The sequence below is a fragment of the Bombyx mori genome, chromosome 28, assembly GCF_030269925.1.
Source record: "Bombyx mori chromosome 28, ASM3026992v2".
In the NCBI taxonomy this organism is placed as follows: Eukaryota; Metazoa; Arthropoda; class Insecta; order Lepidoptera; family Bombycidae; genus Bombyx; species Bombyx mori.
Genome location: NC_085134.1, coordinates 10,407,005 through 10,430,088, shown reverse-complemented (window position 1 = coordinate 10,430,088; position 23,084 = coordinate 10,407,005). Strand labels below are relative to the sequence as shown.

Below are 23,084 nucleotides of genomic sequence, written 5' to 3'. Positions count from 1 at the left end.
ATATGGATCAACACTGCATCGGGTGTATCCACTGCATACCATCGGGGTATGGTGTGATGGTAAAAAATAAATTAATGGATCATCTCGAACAATTCTCAGGAATTGTTCGAGATGATCCATGCATTTCCCATGGAATATGCCGAAGTGTCTCCATAGAAACAAATGGTTCATTAAATTGGGACGGTCAACAATCAGCACGGCCCTCTTCTGTATGGAGTCAAATGAAAGTAGCTGGTATTTAGCAGCCCCGGACCAGAGGTCTAAGCAATAATCCACGCTAAAAGCTCTAAAAGTTATTTTTTTTAACTTCCAAATGACTTCAATACCGCTCGAAATGTCAATCCGAAACATAAAAGAATCCGAAACTGTGAAAAGGATGTAGGAATACTCGTTGGAAGGGGACCTTCTTCGCAGTGAACGCGCAAGTCCGTGTCTTCAATGGGTTCCATTGAATTTAGTTTGTTTCTCCAGTTCAGATACAAGTCTCTGCTGAACCATGTGTCGAGAAAACTGATTTGTCTAGCACAGTTACATTTTCTTCACAACGAAAGAGGCTATTCAAGTTCAAGGCTTAGGGAAAAATTTAAAATCTATACTGAACCACAATGAGTTGAGCAGAATGTGTGTGTGTGCGTCTGACATCCAGTTGTCTAGATGCAGCACGTGTATATAAACATCGCGCGCTCTGTGTTATTGCAGTGCGTTTTACGTGCTTGAGGAAAATGTTGTTGAAATTAATATTTATTTGTGCCATTGTGTATTATGCTGATGCTCATAAGAACAATAAGAAACAAACAGGTTGGACTTTAATTAATTATGTTTTTAATAACGTGAACGTATATTTTAAATAATAAAACGGGTTTAAGTGGTCAGCGGGGTCTACAGATGTGCTGAGGTCTCTGAGAAGTTGTATATTTATAACTTCGATTCGGTTGCTGGTCCGATTATCAAATACGAAATTGAAAATCTAAATTTTAATGTAAATGTTTATAATAATAAAACGCAAATTATTTAACGAAAAACGGATTAAGTATTATACACTAGAAGAAGAAAAGAAATAGTCTATCTGTATGGTAGTTTGTAATGGATATACTACTGGAGATAAAACCTAAGGAGGGTTGACGTCAGGCAGACAGTCGGTCGTAAAACTCATACCAAGTCCCTATGCAGCAGGATAAGAGTCTGTGCCGGCCCCACTCATTGTCGGATACGACGAAAAAGAAGAAGTCCGGTGGCCGGTCTGACTCGGAATTTACTATTTGGTATTTGTAATTTTAATCTTGTATTGTGATAAAGATTAAAACCCCTAGCCCATGCATCAGCCCGCTGAGTCTCTCGCCGGATCTTCTCAGTGGGTCGCGATTCCGATCCGGTAGTAGATTCATTCGCGAAGCAATTGCTTTTGAATTGTTAGGTCTCCTTCGGAGGCGCTCGGGCAGTTATTAGCAAATCCCACGCCTCCTGGCTGAGCCTTTGCTCGCCCACCTGTCCTGGTGAAACTGGAAAGGCCTCCGGGCCACTAGTAATCTTTCAATCATAAAAAAAAAGATTAAAACCCTAACTGAATTCGCCAGAAAAAAGACCAGCAGAGCCCGATGGCCCAGTGACCCGTTCACAATCTGGCTCATTCTTGGGCTCATGGATGGAGACACGTCGCGGAAAGCAGTTCCAGGCCTATAGGGGCATAAGATACGCTGAACCACCGGTCGGGAAACTACGATTCCAGGTCATAACAATTGTCATTCTTCTTTTTTTTAAATACATTAAACATTTAATTTAAGAGACAGGGCTGAAACGTTACACATCATAATGATGATTTCGATAGGCAATATGATAAGATGCAACTATTACGTGGGAAATCAGATTTTCCTCAGTTGAAGGTTCTGGAGTAAGGCACCCGCCTCCATAGCCACCGCAACGCGCGTGCTGGCGTTCACTGAACTGACCCTTACACTGTGAATAAGGTCGGAGTTTCAAATGCATTAGAGTGACCCATACGCTACCCTTCAATTGGACTGCACGGATCGCGGGACATTTAGGCAGGGTCGTCTTGTTCACAACACGCACTCCCACGCAAAACTTACGCAAATTATATTTCTATAAGGACACACTCTTACTCACAGAACATTCTTCCTCTGTCTCGGCAATAGACTGTGTGTACTTTTTTTTTCTTTCGGGCCGGGGCCGAGCCTTCTACGAGGTCCCCGCGCCTAGGGGGCGCACGGGGTATGTGGGACTCAACGATATGCAGGTGTTGAGAGCAGACCGCGGGCCCAAGAATTTTTAGGGCCCACCCACTAAACGACTCCCCTGCACTCTTACACCCGACGTTCGATCTCCGTTCGGGGTCAGAACCCGGTCAGAGTAGGGGGGCACCCGCGGTCAACACTACAACCAGACAGGCGGCGCCACCCCGAGGACGCCCGACCGACGGGTCGTCGACTGACTGTGTGTAACATGAGTCAATGCACGGTGGTACTTACCCGCGCGGACTCACAAGACGTCCTACCACCAGTAAGTGGGCGTTAATTCCTGTTAAATGTCATCCTTATATTAAAGCTTCCTCTTCGACACTGAACGATGGTGGAAGAGTAACGTTAATACACACAAGTTCTTTGCGACTAACTCGTCAAATTCATTAACAGCCCCCAAAACTAATTCGGCAATACAAAGAACGCGTTGACGCGAGCAAAGAGGGCCCGGCCTGCCCTCTGCCCGTCCCTCCCACTTACTACGTCGACGAAGACTGCCTGAGAATCAACGTGTATACTCCTAGTAACAATGTGTGAGTTTAAAGACATTTTAATTGTTGTTGATATTAGGTCGTCGTGGCCTAAAGGATAGATGTAGATGTCTATGGGCTCCAGTAACCACTTAACACCAGGTGGGCTGTGAGTTCGTTAAGCAATAAAAAATAAATAAAAATAAAAAATATTCCAGACGGTTTGAACCGCATATACGGAGTGCCGTCCCGAATCAACCGATTCACTTTGTTAGCGCCGTCGCGGCGTCGACTCTCAGAAACTTACATTAAATCTTAGAAATAAAATAAATAATCGTTTAAAAAAACTAACAAAATACGTTTTTATAGAAAATCGAACTAAAAAATAGAAAATAAATTTGAATTAAAAATAGTGTAAGAAAAAGTGATTTTATTGTAAAAAAACGCGTGGGATGCTTTTCAGGATATTATCAAAATAACTCTTCTGCTCATATCTGTTCATAAAATATTTATAACTACTGATACCATGCACCCGACGCTTTTTTTACAATAAAAACATTTTTTCTTACACTATTTTAATTAAAATTTATTTTCTATTTTTTAATTCGATTTTCTATAAAAACGTATTGTGTTAGTTTTTTTAAACTATTATTTATTTTTCACTTTTTAGTTGAATTTCAATTTTTTTTCAACTTTTTAATATTGAATTGTCATCGGTCCTTAATAAGTATACCAAATTTCGAGTTAATCCGACGTTTTGAAGGGGGTCAAAATCATGTCAAAGATTCCGTTACACACATACGTCTGAAACTAATAAAAGCGTATTAATAAATGTATTTTTGTTCAGCTCGAAGCCTCTCCCTGTGATATTTTACATTCACGCCGGAGCGTTCTACTCCATGACGGGCAGGAGCGACCTGGCCGGACCTCACTACTTGCTGGACAGAGATCTGGTGCTCGTCACCATCAACTACAGGCTCGGCTCTTTAGGTCGGTGTGCTCAATAATTCATATAATATCATTTCTATACATATTTTTTCTACAACAACATACTGTATAATATTAATATTAATAAATAATAATTTAATAACTAAAATAATATAATTTTAAAAGGAGTCCCTTTAGGCAAGGTTTCGAAGACACTAGCAGCGTTTCTCCTCTGAATAGCTAGACTAATTCTTTGTCCAAGGTAGCTGTCAGGTCTTCTGTGGTGTCGACTAACTTTATGCTATTTCCTTAAAAAGCCTTATAGCGCTATGACCCCACGGACGCCACGGACCAAGGGTCTCGACACCGAACGGGACAAAATATGTTAATGTCTACAATATATTATATTTTATGTGACTAGGAGATGTATGGAAATGGTAGTGCAAGATAGAGGAGGAAGAGGACGACAGAAGAAGTCATGGATGGAGTGTGTGAATGACGATATGAGAGAGAGAGGAGTGAGTGTTGAGATGACGGCTGATAGAAGAGAATGGAATAGACAAATTCGCTGTGCCGACCCCACCTAGTGGGATAAAGTGGACAAAAGAAGAATATATTACATTAAAAAAACATTAGTGCTGAATTTAAAAACTCATATTATTAATAAAAAAATGTTACTGGGAGAATGGACAATGTACAGTCGATCGAGAACAAAATATGTAGTGTATTGATGACGTTACGACCGTCATTATCCTACCATCAATGAAAATAAATATTGAAAAACTTCAAAAATAAGATTTAAGAAAAAAATTAATTGTTAGATTCAGAGCACACTTATGAGAATTCTTGTAGACACGAACCACTGAGTTTCTCGCCGTATCTTCTCAGTGGATCGCGATTCCGATTCGGTGCTAAATACTGCGAAGCACTGCCCTTGCTAGGGCTAGTGTTGGCAAATTTTCTCAGTAATAACGTCATTGCTCGCGTGCGCTATAAAAATATAAGTTGGTTTTGAGGAAATAAATGGAGGAGATAGAACTTTGATTGCCTGTTTCTCAGATATTAGTTTTAGTGAATAATAATCCACGGCTGATCAAAATTTGATATCGGAGACACTACAATAAGAAAAAAAATTCAAAACTTTGTCATCCTTTCCAGGTTTTATAAGCACAGGCGACTCCCTGGCTCCTGGTAACAATGGGATGAAGGACCAAGTAGCCGCCCTGCGCTGGGTGCAGAGGAACATCAGAGCTTTTGGAGGAGATCCTGACTTAGTCACCATTGCCGGGTGCAGTGCTGGCTCTATCAGTGTGATGCTTCACATGATATCGCCTATGTCTAAAGGTAATGGGAAACTATAATTGATGAAAGGCAATCAAATTAAATGGGAGGGAAATACCTGGCGAGAGGAGTGACATATTAACGTCCAAATAATTTTAAACCTTTTTCTCTAACGACAGCGGCACACATCTCGCATCGCTGGACGGAAACTTGCATTCAGACATTTTTATTATAAATATTAGGCGGTAGTTCATTCTATACTCCTAAAGGGTCTCTTTCGGCTGCAAAACTTCTCAATCTCTGGCTGGGTGCTATTTCAGATTTGTTTGTGTTCTGAATGATAGGTGCGTTACAGCGACGAGGAATACCTGATAATGAGTGGCGACTGAAACCGTCATACAATCAATAAACCAAAAATTCAGAGTCCAGTTTGACTTTCGAAAAATCGGCCGGTGCAAAATATTTCTACATATATCTCTTGTTTTTGCAATCGGCAGGACTCTTCCACCGCGGTATATCGATGAGCGGGTCTCCGTTCGCGAGGGAGCCGCTACCGACAGAGCAGAAGAATCTGGCCATTCGTCAAGCCGAGATCCTCGACTGTCCTACCAACTCCAGCAAGGCCATCATGGACTGTCTCATGGCTAAAGATTGGAGGGAGATCGGAGATTCATTGCCAAAGTTCTTCGTAAGTTGCTTGTGAGAATTTTAGTTCATGAGATATCGAGCTTTCCAAACATATTTTGAAGCGTTAAGCTACCAAACGTATAAGTTTTTAAACATATGAGGTAGTTCAATTAAGAAATTGCTAAAACTATCCTTCTCCGTCCGTCGTGTTCCTCAGTGCTGAGAATCGTGACCTTTACGGAATACATACGTAAAGGTTTTCTTGGGAAAATTGCTAGTGGTGGGTTCCCGCGTCCTTCGACAACAGGTTTTCAGAGGCGATTTAGTTCCTCTGGGCTACTGAAGCCCTAGTTCGAGGTAGTTGACCGCCGCCCGTTGCTTGGCGTTATATTTTTACGGCCCGGTAGGTGGCATACCGACGCCAACCCTCCTCGTTTCTCATCCGGGCTTGGGACCGGCTATGGCAGAGTTAGAGCTAAAACTATAATACTTACCTTAACAAATCAATGTTTTTTCTCGCTATGGATAAGCACGCACTATATTAACGTGGAAAAGAATTTTAAAGTAAAATCCCCCAATTAGATTTTACTTTAAAATTGTACGTTAGCGGTCACCTTTTTTATTCCTACCCATTCGCTGGTAGTAAAGGGGCTATTCCTACTACGTCGGTGAGCTCACGTTCTCAACGGTGCTTCGCAAAATCTATCACCGAATCAGAAACGCGACCCATTGGGAAGATCCGGCGAGAAACGCAGCGGGCTAACGGTCACTGTTTAACGGCCGTCTGGTGTAGTGGTAAGTGACATGGTCATTACACAAGGGGATCGCGGGTTCGAATTCCGCCAAGGGGGAGATATTTGTATGATAAATATAAATGTCTTTTCCAGGGTTATGGATGTCTATTAAATATATGTATGCGTCTAATAAAAATCTTACACTTATTTCCGTTATCTGGTACCTGTAACACAAGTTCTTTACGAATTTATCACGGGACCAGCTAACGTGGCGCGGTTGTTAGTAAATATTTATTTATTATTATTATTATTACCGTTGCTCATGGAAACGTACAACCCTAGGTAGCGGCGTAGGTTGCTAAGTCTACGCGCATGACTCGACACAGCCTTCACGCAGGATGGGGCGCGGGGCTGTCTGAAATGAGGTGTCACGGTACACGATTACAGGAATCCGGGCCGGGCGGGCCGGTGGGTATGTGGTGGCCGGTAGTGGAGGTGGATGCGGGCCAGGAGCGATTCTTGTCGGAGCAGCCCCTGGGCGTCCTCAGGTCGGGCCGCGCGCACACCGTGCCGCACATCATCAGCCAAACCAAGGACGAGTTCTTCTGGAAAGCTCCTCGTGAGTCTATTAATACTACTAGTCAGCGACAAGCGTCCAATTAGTAGTACTTTTTTTATTGCTTAGATGGGTGCACAAGCTCACAGCCCACCTGGTGTTAAGTGGTTAGTGGAGCCCATAGACAACTACAACGTAAATGCGCCACCCACCTTGAGATATAAGTTCCAAGGTCTCAAGTATAGTTACAACGGCTGCCTTCAAACCGAAACGCATTACTGCTTCACGGCAGAAATAGGCAGGGTGGTGGTACCTACCCATGTGGACTCACAAGAGGTCATTTAGTGTGTAGAAATGTAGTCATTTATTTACGGATCCTTTCCATCACACTAGCGGTACTCCAGAACGAGACGCTGCTAGATGAATTAAACAACGACTGGGAGAACATAGCGCCCATATACTTCAGCTTGCCGCAAGAGAACCGGACGGCCGCGGTGAGGGAGCTGAGGGCGCAGTACCTCGGGGACGGCCCGCTGCGGAACGACGAGCGTTCCACCCGCGCCCTCGGCAGACTCTACGGAGACTCTATCATAGGGTTCGGCGTTCACAGGTGCGGTCCCCCTCCCCCCCGCCGCTGACACGACTGTTTACTATTCCAGTAGAAACAAGTCCCTAATCGCGAAGAAGCTTCAGAGCGCAGCCCTAGCCCTAGGACAGTGATTCCGAACAATCCATCGACATCAACCCAGCGAAAAGTACTGCGGTGCTATTTCAGAGGGGAAGCTCCACACGGATTTCCTCCCGTATTAGGAGGAGGAATCTCACACCCCCGATTACTCTCTTTAGTCAATCCATACCCTGGGCTAGGAAGGTCAAGTACCTGGGCGTTACCCTAGATGCATCGATGACATTCCGCCCGCATATAAAATCAGTCCGTGACCGTGCCGCGTTTATTCTCGGTAGACTCTACCCCATGATCTGTAAGCGGAGTAAAATGTCCCTTCGGAACAAGGTAACACTTTACAAAACTTGCATAAGGCCCGTCATGACTTATGCGAGTGTGGTGTTCGCTCACGCGGCCCGCATACACATAGACACCCTCCAATCTCTACAATCCCGCTTTTGCAGGTTAGCCGTCGGAGCTCCGTGGTTCGTGAGGAACGTTGACTTACACGACGACCCGGGCCTCGAATTTATCCAGAAATACATGAAGTCAGCGTCGGAACGGTACTTCGATAAGGCTATGCGTCATGATAATCGCCTTATCGTTGCCGCCGCTGACTACTCCCCGAATCCTGATGACGCAAGAGCCAGTCACCGTCGACGCCCTAAACACGTCCTTACGGATCCATCAGATCCAATAACCTTTGCATTAGACGCCTTCAGCTCTAACACTAGGAGCAGACTTAGGGACCTCGGTAACCGTACTCGTCGAACTCGACAAAGAGTTCGCCGTGCAACCTAACCCATGAATCAGCTCGTTGAGTTTCTCGCCGGATCTTCTCAGCGGGTCGCGATTTCGATCCGGTAGTAGATTCATTCGCGAAGCAGCTGCTCTTGAGCTGTTAGGTCTCCTTCGGCGGCGCTCGGGTAGCTGTTAGCAAATCCCACCCCTCCTGGCTGAGCCTTTGCTCGCCCACCTGTATTGGTGAAACTGGAAAGGCCTCCGGGCCACCAGTAATCCTTCAATCATAAAAAAAAAAAGTTCGGTCCCCCAATAGGGACACTCCCATAATTCGCTTTTTAGCAATGTGAGGTTTAGTAATGTTGAGACTTCATTCATACTGCGGGGGCACAGAGCTGGGACGCAGTAGTTGTTCACTAATGATAAGTCTGGATTTTACTAACTCACTTTAATACACACAATCACTTACAAATGTTCTATGTTCTTTTTTTTTATTGCTTTTTTTATTGCTTAGATGTGTGGACGAGCTCACAGCCCACCTGATGTTAAGTGGTTACTGGAGCCCATAGACATCTACGACGTAAATGCGCCACCCACCTTGAGATATAAGTTCTAAGGTCTCAAGTATAGTTACAACAGCTGCCCCATCCTTCAAACCGAAACGCTTTACTGCTTCACTGCAGAAATAGGCAGAGTGGTGGTACCTACCCGTGCGGACTCACAAGAGGTCCTACCACCAGTAATTACGCAAATTATAATTTTGCGGGTTTGATTTTTATTACACGATGTTATTCCTTCACCGTGGAAGTCAATCGTGAACAATTGTTGAGTGCGTATTTCATTAGAAAAATTGGTACCCGCCTGTGATTCGAACATCGGTGCATCGCCTCAATACGTATGCACCAGACGTCTTATCCATTAGGCCACGACGACTATAAGACTGTTGATACTGATGAACTGCAACTTTAAATAAACGCGCAGTGTGGCGTTATTGCTTACTAAGATGTTCGGCCGTATTACAGCGAACACATACTATTTGTTTTTTTCCAGAATGGTGAAGCTCATGAGTCGTCACTCGGAGTATCCAGTGTACTATTACGTGTTCAGCTACATCGGCAATAACAGCTATTACGTGGATCCTGGCACCGGGAAACCAGCTGGTACATTGTATAAATTATATTCTTCACTTCACTTTCAAAGCCATAAAAAAACTCCTACTATGATACAATCCTAATCTTTCCTACAAAACAAAAGACTCCGTGCTATGAAGCGTGGATCCTAACAGAAGCGAAAGTATTAAAAACTTAAAAAACTGCTCGAAACTTATCTCTTTAAGTCTTGGATTCAGGCTTGAAGATGTATAATTTAGTTGCGACGTGAGAGCTGGAGACAAAACCATCAGATCAGGTGGGGGAGCGCGACGAAGACAGCGGTAATGTAGTTAAGATAATGTATGAAGTCGTCGTGGCCTAAAGGATAAGACGTCCGGTGCATTCCTGTTGAGCGATGCACCGGTGTTCGAATCCCGCAGGCGGGTACCAATTTTCCTGATGAAATACGTACTCAACAAATGTTCACGGTTGACTTCCACGGTGAAGGAATAACATCGTGTAATAAAAATCAAACCCGCAAAATTATAATTTGCGTAATTACTGGTGGTAGGACCTCTTATGAGTCCGCGCGGGTAGGTACCACCACCCTGCCTATTTCTGCCGTGAAGCAGTAATGCGTTTCGATTTGAAGGGTGGGGCAGCCGTTGTAACTATACTTGAGACCTTAGAACTTATATCTCAAGGTGAGTGACGCATTTACGTCGTAGATGTCTATGGGCTCCAGTAACCACTTAACGTCAGGTGGGCTGTGAGCACGTCCGCCCATCTAAGAAATAAAAAAATTTATCTATACACAGGAGCTGCTCACCACGACGACACCATCTACGTGCTCACTCAGTCGTACCAGTTCCCCACCATACAGACGGACAGCCCCGACTCCCACGTCGTTGACGAGATGACTGCCATCTGGTACAACTTCGCTAGACACGGGTAAGTACAAGCTAAAAGCTTTTACTGGTGGTAGGGTAGGTGACCTGTGAGCCCGGGTCGGTACCAACACTCTATCTATTGCTTCTTCTTCTTCTTCATCCTATCGTTTTCCCGGTCTAGTGCAAGGGTCCGCTTTCCTACATAAACTCCTCCAATTTGCCCGGTCTTTGACATCCTTCTGGGTGAGGATATGCTCCTCCATATCCGCTTTTACCACATCCAACCAGCGTTACTTGGGCTTGCCACGGGATCTTGGACCTGGTATGTAGAGATTGAGGCATCTATTTCCGACGTAGTCATCGGAGTCACTATCTATTGCGGCCACGAATTATTTCTTTCTCCCGATTGAGGCTAAATTAAGAGTCGCACAGCGGGCGATGGAGAGAGCTGTGCTCGGTGTTTCTCTAAGGGACACAATCCGGAACGAAGAAATTCGACGGAGAATCAAAGTCAACGACATAGCTCTCAAAGTTAGCAGGCTAAAGTGGCAATAGGCTGGTCCCACCTGTCGAGCCAGCGACGCCAGATGGGGGAGGAAAGTCCTCGAATGGAGGCCACGGATGGGTACCAGGAGTGTGGGGCTTTCTCCAACCAGGTGGACCGACCACTTAGTGCGCACGGCGGGAATTCGTTAGATGCGGAAGGCAGAGGACCGCTTTCTGTGGAAGGCATTGGAAAAGGCCTACGTCCAGCTGTGGGCAGATAAAGGCTGATGATGATGATTGAGTCTGAAACAGAAAATGTATCAGTGGACGATAATTAACAGTAGCTCCATCGGAGCAGTCATAGAACATAGTAGGTTATTAGTGAAGACAGTACGCAAGACAATCTACCAATTGTAAAGTATTGAAAAATAAAATATATTACGTCTTACTTTGAATCACAAATAACTATAGTACCAGTAATCAGAGAAGTATATTGCTGCAATACATCACAAGATTTTCCAAACAACATTCGACTGTGGTTCCGTCAGAACACTCATTGAGGTATCAGTGAATTCATACCAACTTACTGAGATCTATTAAAAGTATGACCTTATCCAATATTAACACAATGCTTTTTTTTTATTGTTTGGATGGGGGGACGAGCTCACAGCCCACCTGGTGTTAAGTGGTTATTGTAGCCCATGGACATCTACAACGTAGACGCGCCACCCACCTTGAGATACAAGTTCTAAAGTCTCAGTATAGTTACAACGGCTGCCCCACCCTTCAAACCGAAACGCATTACTGCTAAACGGCAGAAATAGGCAGGGTGGTGGTACCTACCCGCGCAGACTCACAAGTGGTCCTACCACCAGTAAATGAAATTGAATTTGGTATATCAGCGATCCAAACAACTGCGGCGACACCCCGGAGATCGGGGTCCGGTGGCCGGAGTACGACCCCGCCAAGCAGCAGTACCTGGACGTGGGAGACAGACTCACTGTCCGCAAAAACTACGCTGAAGACAGATTCCAGCTCTGGGATGAGCTATATCCTATACAATACTAATTTCTTTGCGGAAAGTTTTGATTTTGAATAAAAACTGCGGCGCCTTAATAACATTTTAATAACAATACTAATTTCTTTGCGGAAAGTTTTGATTTTGAATTAAAACTTCGGCGCCTTAATAACAATAACATTTTAATAACAATACTAATTTCTTTGCGGAAAGTTTTGATTTTGAATTAAAACTTCAGCGCCTTAATAACATTTTAATAACGTCCTTTTTGTATTAAATAAACCTTTGTTATCGTATTTTAACACCCGCAAATCTTTTTTATCTGTTGACATGAACGATACGTATTTATTATTAGAATCGGTTGAGGGATTGCATTATATGCCTTGTATGTAGTTATGTTATCCAAATAAATCATAGTTGTATCATTATTAATGTTTTATTGAAGTATTTCGTATTTATCTTTAAGAAATTATGAATTGATCTACATTCCATTCTTCTTTAATTAAATTATATTTTTATTTTTACTGCTTAAACGGGAGAATGGGCACACGGCCCTCCTGATGTAAAGCGGTTACTGAAACCCACAGATATCTTGAGATATAAAATCTAAGAGTCCATTGCATAGTAATGACTCATGCTATGAACAGTCAACCCTCCTTGTAGGCATTCGAGCAGTTGTTAGCCCCCCTCTCCTGTGGGCTGAGCCCTAGTATTTTCACACCGGTTCTGATTAACCTGCGAAGATTTTTATGATGATTCCATCCCAAATCCCATCTAACTCAATCCATCCCCAAAAAACAAACCGAAAGCACAAACGAAAGAAAATGAAGAAAAGATTGCATTTACCGGTAATTTACACAATTACAGAACGCGCGCTGCGAACTTCAGATTGTAGTTGGATTGTATCTACTAATCAATTAACTTCACAAACTAATTTGTGGCTCCTATTATTTCGGGCTATAAAAACGCTCGGATCTAGTACTCACCAAGTAGTACCTAATTCCTGTTATCGATCGATGGTCAGGTAGGAAAACTTTATCTATTAACCCTAAATTCACAACGTGAAGTATCTCAAGTTAACCTATATTCATTAATCTGAAGTAACATAAAATTGCTTTCACTAGAATTAAGCATTTTTTCTCAATCCGCAAGTTCAATAATAATTTTTGGACATTGGAAAATTTTATTTCTATCTCCTGATAACAGGATATAGCAAATTGTATTTATGTACAGAAGCATTTGGTTTTAAATTTCAAATGTATAAACATCTACCTCCATGTTTAAACTTTACGAAAAGAAGCGCATTGTTGTAATTTTTATTTGTAGGTCATTGTTTCATTAAAGGACGTAAGCAAGTCGATAAATTTCTAAAAGGGTGAGTTTATTAACGTTTTTTTTTTTTTTTTTTTTTTTTCCTACCTATGCTGATAGCCTTGAGAGGCTATTTCAGCTTCACCCTAACGTTTGTAGGTGAGCTCGCGGGGCTCAACCGGAGAGTTGCTAACACTGACCCTAGCAAGAGCAGTGCTTCGCAGAATCTACCACCGGATCGGAAACGCGACCCACTGAGAAGATCCGGCGAGAAACTCAGTGGGCTGTGTCTATGGGTTAGTTCGCTCGTCGAGCCCTTCGTCGCAAGCGACGGGTTCGACGAGGACGGTGACCGGTGCTTGTGGTGCCTAAGAGCACCGTTAATGGATCAGGAGGATCCGTAATGACGTGCTTTGGGCGACGTCGACGGTTTACCATTCGGTCTACTGGGTCGGGTATGTAATTTCCAGCGGCTACGATGAGAGGGTTCTCATGTCGTGCCGCCTTCTCAAAATGGCGCAGCGATGCCGACTGTAGATACTTACTGACAGAGTCAAGCTCCAGGTCATCGTGGAGATCCACGTTCCTCAGGAACCATGGTGCTCCGACGGCTATCCTGCAGAATCGGGATTGAATAACCTGAAGGGGCTTCAAGTTGGTGCGGGCTGCGTGAGCGAACACTACGCTTGCATACGTCATGACGGGGCGTATGCAAGTTTTGTAGAGAGTTACCTTATTACGGAGGGACAGTTTGCTTCGCTTGCAAAGCATAGGGTAGAGACGTCCTAATATGAAGGCGGCACGGTCGCGTATCGTTTTAATATGGGGACGGAATGTCATCCCTCTGTCGAGGGTGACGCCTAGGTATTTGACCTGCGAGGCCCACGGTATGGGCTGGCCAAAGAGAGTGACGGGGCTAACGGCGGAGGTGTTTGCGCGCCTATTAGGGAGTGGGATGCTCGAAGTGGTATTCGGAGGGCGACCCCTTTTGAAGAGCACCGCTGTGCTTTTCGTGGGGTTGATGTCGATGCGCCACTTCCGGAACCACTGTCCCATGGTGGCTACTGCGATCTGGAGTCGCCGATGAAGCAGCGACATCTTCCTACACGAGTAGTAGATAGCCGTGTCATCGGCGAAGAGCGCTAGATGGGTCTCCGGAGACCGGGGTATATCATTGATATACAAACTAAATAATAACGGGGAGAGCGCGGAGCCTTGCGGGACTCCGGCAGTCAGTTGACGGGGACGAGAACGAGTTCCCTCTACTCGATATCGAAACGAACGGTTCGACAAGAAGTCTCGTACGATGAGCACGAGTCTGTCTGGCACTCCCATGTTGTACAGTTTGTAAATTAAACCGTTGTGCCAGACTTTGTCGAACGCCTTCGCGATGTCGAAGAAGAGGGCGCCGGTCGGGATTTGTTTACGCCTATTTAGTCCTATCAGGATGTGCTCCGTGAGGCGGTGCACTTGTTGTACGCACGAGTGTTTAGAGCGGAATCCGAACTGTTCGTCTATGAGAATTTTGTTCGCGGTAACAAAATCCCAGAGACGTTTCCTAAGGAGCCGTTCGTAAATTTTTCCTATCGTCGGGAGGAGACTAATCGGACGGTCAATTAACGTGATAACCTACTTTCTACGCAGTGGCTTGCAAGTTCACGGCTGTTTCCACAGAGACAAACGATGACTCATACCTAATACTATGGAATTTCAATATTGATACTCAACTCTGAGGAATAAGATTATTTTTATATTAGGATAAATATTTTGCTGTTGTTAATTTTGTAACTTCTCGGCCAATAGAGTTGAATGTTGAAAAACGTAAAGGCGTCTGAAAATTCTTAGTTTCAAGTTCTTTTGATAATGTGTAACTTCTCAAATATATTAAGTGTATAATCTATGGTGTAACTTGTTATGAACTATATCTCAACTTGATAGGGGACATTTTCTGTTGCTATTATAAATAATTAAAGGAGGCCTAAAAGGCTTTCTGAGACATTGCGCATGCGTACATATATCTCAAATAATTTTACGACCCTTGGGATTAGAGTTGAAACACACTTTTTCTTGGTAAATTATCGATTAATCTGAGTCGAAGATGCTTTGCAAATTGATAGTAGGTCAAGTGAATAAAATTACACCAATATAAAAATCTATTTAGTTCTAAAGTGCAAATAAATGAATTAAAATAAAATTTATGTATAAAATGTTATAAAATTTAAGCAGCACGTTTTCAAAATGTGTTCAAGTATAGAATCTTCAATTGCATGTTTTTATTTTCAATGGAAAATCAAAACGCCGCGCCGCTTTGTATTTACTGTTCTTGAATCGATTCGAATGGATCGATATTTACCGTTGTGCGCTCACAATCGAGTCTGGTGCGCAGCGGCGCATTCACTATCACTAGTTTGGGTTTCCCTTTGCTGAAGCTGCGGCCATGACACTCGATCGTGTGCGTCCCGTGCGTTTGACACGCTCTAAAACAAAAGAAAACAACGAAACCGCCCAACAGAACCGTCAGCAGTTGTATATTGTAAGTAATATGTGGTCAAAAATGTGATATCTCCAAAAAAAAAATTCATTATTGATTGAATATGGCTACTTGACAGTTGTGACGTCGGCGCGGCGGAAGCGGTCAGGTCTCGTATAAACTGGAACAAGCGCTCAATTTGTGGGGAGAATCGAGTATGGGAGGTGATTAAACATATTCAATTATTAAAATATAATTAGGCTAATTTATACACAAATAGATATACAAAAAAAGAACACTATTTCTTTAAGAAAAAAGTGACAGGTTTCAATAACAAAACTTGATTATTACTTCATGTTTGGTCAAAGAGTTACAATTTGTAGACATGACATAATTATACGTATGTACAATGAAAATTAAATGATATAATATTTTCTTAATAATATAGAGAAAAACATTTATACTATTCTGAAAATTGCTTGCTTTATAGATTATTAATGGAATTGTTAGTGCTTTTGTTAAAATGTCTTAAACATTGAAATTATTAGATTAAAGCATTCTGCTTTAGCATAGGATTTTTCATAAAGGTACCTACGAGAAAACAAAAAGACCGTTTTTTTAAACAAGTAGAATATTTAGTGTGACCCGTAAATTTGTTTACTAATTAAGGCAGAAAAAAAGAGACATGACAAAATAAATTCAGTTTGATTAATAAATGAATTTATTCACCTTATTCAATAATTTACGGCAAGAGTACTAAATTGCTGTCTCTTAACTGAAAACTAATAATAAGTAGTAGTCTGTAGTAGCACTGCATACATCGCCGCTTAAAAGTAACCGGTGGCAATGAATAATATAAAATTGATATTTAAATTCGCAAAACTTTTAAATAGGTCACACCGGGTACAAAAGTTTCATTTGTAATTTTATTATTCGACTAACCGATTTTTAATTCAATAAATAAAAAAATATTTTATAAATCAGAGTCGTCGCTCTTTTTCGACGTAGGATACCTAGTTCGCCGATGACGCAGCCTCGTATTTGCTTTATATTTAGTCAGCATTACTGAACGTAGCATGTTTTGTGAGCTTAGTACTGTAAATAGTTATATATACATTCGATGATGAAGGAATGCAGTAGCAAATAGTGGAGCGAGGTCGCATATTATGTTTTATGATCAATAGCTGAACAATCGGACCATTATTGTGCTCTGACTTGATATAAGATTGATGAATCTGATGTAAAATTAAATAGCCAGCTCCAAAAATATTTCACATGTATATACATATAAAAAGTTAAATATCTGTGACTATAGTGTCATGCCCTGAGCGTCAAGGTTGCTCGGCGGAGCGTATCTGGTACGCGGCATGTACCACACTTGGAATACCTGAAGCGGACGACCCATGGAAGAAAATCGTAGAAGCTTCACCACCGGATTCCATATGGCATTCCCTAAGAAACTGCGTTGCCTATCAGGTTACAGTTACATATTTGTATTTTGTGGAAATTTATATACACGTCTATATACATGATGCTTGAAACAAAACATTATGCTGCGGGTGGAAATCTAGAATTTATTATAGCAAATCAGTGCTGCCAGGTATACATTTTCAACAAGACATTAGATGGGACTGTCAATTCAATAAAATAATGTGATGTTCTGGTGTTATAAGACAAATTCTATTATTGCACCTTAATGAAAAACGTTGTTTTTCAACAGGCTTTTGTTTCCGTTTCCGTTTTCTGTGTCTAACTATCTATGTAACGGAATCTTGCAGCGTAATTTTCGCAAACTTTAAAACGTTCAATAAATTTAAAATTTACTCATGTGTCAAGGAACGATGAGAATACAATTATTATTATACTTTGGCCTAATATCCTAATCGAGATTACCAGATTGACAAAGTTTCCCAGAAGACGTTTTTGTTTAAGCTACAATTATTAATTTGGGATCGCTCGATTTTAATGTCCAGTAAAGTTTCCCACCGGGAACTCCGAATGAATCTTGATTTCGGAAAGAAGAAATTAAAAATTAAACCTCAATTGTATTTTTTTTTCATAACTACGATTCTTTTATTACATTTAAGTATTCCAAACAGCTTGACATTTAGAACGAAGCCGGCTGTCTTCACATAGAAACTCACATAAGCGTTGTTGTATGTAATATATAATTGATCAGGCGGGGGTCTGGCAGAACTTGATCACAAAGGGCATCGATGACGTCATGCAGCCGGCCGCCTTCAAACTGGCAATCGTACTGCGACACACACCCACCGAAGACTGCGCTAAATTAATGTCCGAGCTCCTGAAAACGCATCCGGTATCTGTAAGTGCAATGGACACTAAAATAAAAATTGAATTAATTAAAGTCCATGGGCGAGGCATAGCTGAACTCCATGGGCGATGGCATTGCTGAAGTCCATGGGCGACGGTAACCACTCACTATCAGATGGGCCGAATGCTCGTCTGCCTACAAGGGCAATATTTTTATTTATTAAGTACTCTAATTAAAATTGAAAAAAATATATTTATTACTAGTGTTAGCGACGCGTTGAATATGGGTTTGGAGCTGTGACTAGTATATTTGGTGTATGTCTGTTTGTGTGGTGGATTCGTTTCGTTAAAAGAAGTTAACAAAACTTTTAGCTTAGTTTTTAAATTAACAAGATTTGTAAGAGGGAGTGCGCGGGGTTCAACGAGAGGTGAGGGCCTCGGACCGGTGACCTGAGGCTAGCGAAGTCAATGCTCTTACCCAAAAAACGAACGCCGCGTGCTTGCTAACTACTAAAGTTTTTGTCATCCGATGCTACTATAGAAAATAAATATTTTTTACAAATTTAAACTAATTTCCCTGCACATATCTCTGTATCAATACAGGTGCAAGAAGAGCTGACATCGTACTGCGTGTCGCTGCTGACGGACGACGAGGCGCGGCGCTGCGCCTGCTGGCAAAGCGGCCCGTCCGGCCCCCCCGCCCCCCTGCGTGACCTGCTGCTCTACGGGGACCTGGAGCTGGCGGTCTCTAAACTATTACCACACCGTATACTCCACGCTTACAAACGTCGCTTTAATGCTGACAGTAGGAGGAACCCTCAGACACAGCCCACTGGGTTTCTCGCCGGATCTTCTCAGTGGGTCGCGTTTCCGATCCGGTGGTAGATTCTGCGAAGCACCGCTCTTGCTAGGGTTCGTGTTAGCAACGTCATCAGGTTTGAGCCCCGTGAGCCCACCTACTAGTTAAGGCTACGTTGATATAGCCTCTCAAGGCTCTCAGCTTAGGTAGGAAAAAAAAAAGTAGGAGGTACTGGCAACCCACAGCCGTGAACAAATTTGCCACCCTTAGATATCATAACGTTGGGTCTTATTGCTGAACTGAAAGCGGAGTTAGATGTTCATATGGAGCCGTAAACTGTGAGGGTTCACAATATTACATTATATACTTACTCCCTTGTTTATGAGTATACTTTTTAGAATGTGTAATATATTCTATTTTGTCGAATCAAATACTGATGATTACATTCAGATTTTGGCCGCTTCTCGCGAAGAATACGATGCTCATGCGAAGCTAGTGCGGGCGGAGTACTCGAAGCTCACCCAGGACAACTACGTCGAACTACGAATTAAGGTAAAATAGTTTTTTGTAAAACCTTATAATATATTTCCGTCCTTGCACCTGCAAAAGCTCTAATTAGATTCGCTCTGCCATAAACTAAACTAAAATCTAGCTTTAAAATAAGTACAAAAATCATTTTATGTATGTATAACAAATAAAATAAATACAAATGTTTGAATTTTAATATCGATAGATCATTTAATATTATGGTATTTATTTATTTGATGAATGGCCAATGTGATAATGTCCATACATATATTATCTCATTTTACATTAATCCATATTATAATTACATAAAATGTAATATAAGCCCATTATATATTATATTTCATTGGTAAACAACTCTAACAATGAATCTAAAATTAAAAAACCTTAAAAAATAATAATATAATAACTAAAATATATTATTAAAAGGAGTACCTTTAGGCAAGGTTCCGAAGATACTGGCAGCGTTTCCCCTTTGAATAGCTAGACTAATTCTTTGTCCAAGGTAACTGCCAGCTCTCCGGTCTCCTGTGATGTCGACAAACCTTTTAAAGTGAAACTTTTATTACATCGTCTCAAACATTTTCGTCTGTGTGTCGCATGTCGCGTGACGGTCGGCCGCGGAGTAGGGATAAAGTGAAAGGCGCTCGTCAGAGCAGCCAAGGCCAATATGGCGGCGCCTATAGTTCGCATCAGCTGACCGTCTAGTGTATCAAGACTATTACTCATTTGTGCCAGTGCTCCACGCTATTTTGTTTGTTTTTGTCAGTGTTTAATGTAAATGTTTGTCAGAGTTAAATGTCTATAATGTGAAAAAAGTTTCACTGTTACCGTGGTTTCATAAAACCACACAATCCTTTTTTTGATATTGTGTGTGGAGTTTTGATAAATTTACTGAGTATAATAAACATAAATTAATTTTGCTTACTCTTTAACTTTCCCCAAATTCTCATGTATATAGTTGTAGAGCCCGTTGTGCGTTGTGGCAGGTGCTGAACCAGTTCTCTCAGATCCCGAAGCTGTTCCACTCGCCCGAGTTCGCGTGCTTCGAGCCGGCCGCGCGCGAGAACATCGAGCGCGAAATCTGTACTCTCAGAGAACACCTGCTCACGGGCAGAAAAGATTAAAACTGAATTCGTTTACTCTTTGACCACCGTTTCATATTTCATAGTGTGGCGATGTTGTGTATCAAAATCGATAATATGTTTTCGATTAATGAAATTTCAAAAATTGTTGTCAAGTACTTCGCATATGTACAAATTGATTTAATTGATTTTCTCTTTTGCGAAAATGACATCTTACGATCTTACATTCGTATAATATGTTTGTAAAAAAAAACGTTATAAGTTTTTGAAGGATACTTTGAGTAAAACATCCAGATAAAAAATTCCGCCTACTACAATACTCTAGGGACCTTCAACTTCACTACCACAGATACATGTGCGGTTAATAACTCGCAGCCCTGGAACTTAAACTTTTGAGTCTGTGTTTTTAGAAACAAGCTCTAAATGGAAATTTTCATTTCACTGTGTTTCACATTCCACAATATTTAAAAACTGTTTACTCATTCCCAACGAACGTTTATTATATTAACAAAAAAACCATGACTCTTCGTAATAGTTTTTAATATGAGTATATAATCTCTGTACTGTAGTGACTACCTACAATAGCCATTTAGAAGCGGATGTTGTATAGCATCTGCAACTAGACACGTTGGAGCTGTCCAGCCGCCACGGACTATTTGCGACCACAGTCGTCCACGTGTACACATGACAACTACGTAGGTACTTACACCATTTACTTTTAGCAGCTACTTGTGTGTATCTAAATGTGAATCTTTCCTATATTATTTACTTCACAGATGTTTAATACAACTTAATGTAGTTTTAAATCAATATTTTTATAATCTCTTATATTAATATAATATGCATTAGGTACAATATTTTATGTGGATCATTAGTTTCAGCGGCAAAAATCTATATTATTTAAGGAAATTGATGTAAAATTATGATTTTGAAAAATCAATTTTGCTTTGATGTGTGATGATGTGCTATTATTTGTAAACATATAATCACTAGTCCCGATAAATTTATAATTATATTTGAATAATATATTTTACATTCGTACTATAATCTAACAATATAGCGCAGATTGTGGCAGGGCTGATACTTATGTTTGCAAAATAATTGCAAAATCATATTACTTGCATTGTTCTCATTAGTACGGGAGAGCGATGAATACGTCGTCAATGAAATTAATCATAATCGACTCATTTTTTAAATCGTTTTAATGAATTTAAAGCTTTTGTGCACCGTCTAGTGTTAGGTCGATGTTACAATATACCAATAAAGGATTAAGTACCGCAAATGAGTTTCATTTCCACTTTTTTTCCCCTACCTGGTCCCCGGTAGCCTATGAGACTATTCCAGCTAACCGCTGGTGGCTTAACCTAAGAGGATTTGATAACACTAACCCTAGCAGATCGGAATCGCGACCCACTGGGAAGATCCAGCGAGAAACTCAATGGGCTAACGGTCACCGTTGCTCATGGACAATGAAAATTGCATATACTTTACAAGTGCGTGTCAGCTCTGCCGTGAAGGGACGCCAGGGGCACCGTCTGGGTGGCCGTGCCGAGACGGCCGCTTTAGAACCTTCGATTCTCCTTGAAGGCTCCGTCAGCCGGGCGTCCTTGGGGTGAGCTGCGCCGTCTGCTCATAGTGTTTTTTACTGGTGGTAGGACCTCTTATGAGTCCGCACGGGTAGGTACCACCACCCTGCCTGTTTATGCCGTGAAGCAGTAATTCGTTTCGGTTTGAAGGGCGGGGCAGCCGTTGTACTGAGACTTTAGAACTTATATCTCAAGGTGGGTGGCGCATTTACGTTCTAGATGTCTATGGGCTCCAGTTACCACTTAACACCAGGTGGGCTGTGAGCTCAACCACCATCTAAGCAATAAAAAAAGTGTTGACCGCAGTAACCCCATTGCCTTATCCGGGTTCTAACCTCGGAGAGAATCGGATGCTTGAGAGAAGAGTACAGGGGAGTCGTTTATTCGGTAGGGTCCTGAAAACATCCTTGGGCCGACGGTCTCACAGTCGCGGACCAGTCCCACATACCCCGTGCGCCCCCTAGACGCGGGGACCTCGTAAGAGGTTCGGACCGCGGCCCGAAAAAAAAGTGAATCATTTTTGTGGCTTCATTATTTGCCATTATTATTTTTTTTGTTTATTATTTGAGATGATACAAAAAAAAACTTTAAATTTAAAAAGTGCCAATGATTATGAGAGTCGAATCGTGCATGACTTTATGACATGACATTAAGAAAAAAATTAGAAACTATTTTGCTCCTAAACCATGTTAATTGTTCTCATGTTATTTGTTTTTATGTAGTTTATCTTCGATCAATAATACGTTTATTGATGGTTTTTTGCTGTTTAAAAATCTTTTTAAAAATGTTATCTGATTTCTTTTTGTTCCTTTTATTTTTTGTTTTTTCTTACAGAATTAATTAATTTTATAATCATTTGGTACTAGAACTAGATGTTAGCTGTGATTACCTATAATTAAGTGAGCACATGTCATGTTTTGATATTTTTGTACCCTATGTTTAAGCCAGTGTTTCATATTTTGTTGGTGATCCATTAAATAAATAAATAAATAAATGACTGCGAAAACTAATTTAATGTAAAGAAACCGCGAAAAAATTCAAGAAAAAATACGAGATCAAAGTCTTTATGTAGTTTTAGTTAAAGAGTAAATAAATACATCATTAATAAAAGAGAGGGTATGGTACTAGAAAATCAAATGGTACAGTTTATGTATTGGTAGCATTACATTACTTTCAGCAATGAAGTATTCGACTAAGAAGAAGAAGAAGAAGCATTACATCTTAGACAAGTAGAGTTAATGTACCTTACGGCATAAATCATTTCAAATGGTACAGTTTATGTATTGGTAGCATTACA

The 23,084-nt window shown here is 41.5% G+C and overlaps 2 protein-coding genes across 5 annotated transcripts; both read left to right on the top strand.

Moving 5' to 3' along the window:
• The first annotated feature begins 638 nt into the window (after positions 1-638).
• On the top strand, positions 639-12,165 carry ie1 (integument esterase 1). 3 transcript variants are annotated; one of them, XR_009976922.1, is made up of 12 exons: positions 639-798; positions 1,575-1,726; positions 2,646-2,785; positions 3,570-3,712; positions 4,808-4,993; positions 5,428-5,618; positions 6,739-6,910; positions 7,241-7,457; positions 9,303-9,412; positions 10,162-10,294; positions 11,622-11,901; positions 11,979-12,165. XR_009976922.1 is itself a non-coding variant. In NM_001114867.2 (11 exon segments), coding segments are annotated over 11 exon segments (1,686 nt in total). In that variant the 5' UTR covers positions 696-722; the 3' UTR covers positions 11,788-12,115.
• Positions 12,166-15,366: 3,201 nt separating this feature from the next.
• On the top strand, positions 15,367-21,483 carry LOC101743533 (uncharacterized). 2 transcript variants are annotated; one of them, XM_062676852.1, is made up of 7 exons: positions 15,367-15,581; positions 15,658-15,742; positions 16,834-16,994; positions 17,698-17,844; positions 18,396-18,536; positions 19,042-19,143; positions 20,106-21,483. In XM_062676852.1, the coding sequence occupies exons 2-7, from the start codon at positions 15,736-15,738 to the stop codon at positions 20,241-20,243; spliced, it is 696 nt and encodes a 231-aa protein (XP_062532836.1). In that variant the 5' UTR covers positions 15,367-15,581; positions 15,658-15,735; the 3' UTR covers positions 20,244-21,483. The 2 variants fall into 2 exon arrangements, with proteins under 2 accessions (XP_062532836.1, XP_062532837.1); XM_062676853.1 differs by having other exon boundaries at positions 15,388-15,581; positions 19,622-21,483.
• Positions 21,484-23,084: the final 1,601 nt, after the last annotated feature.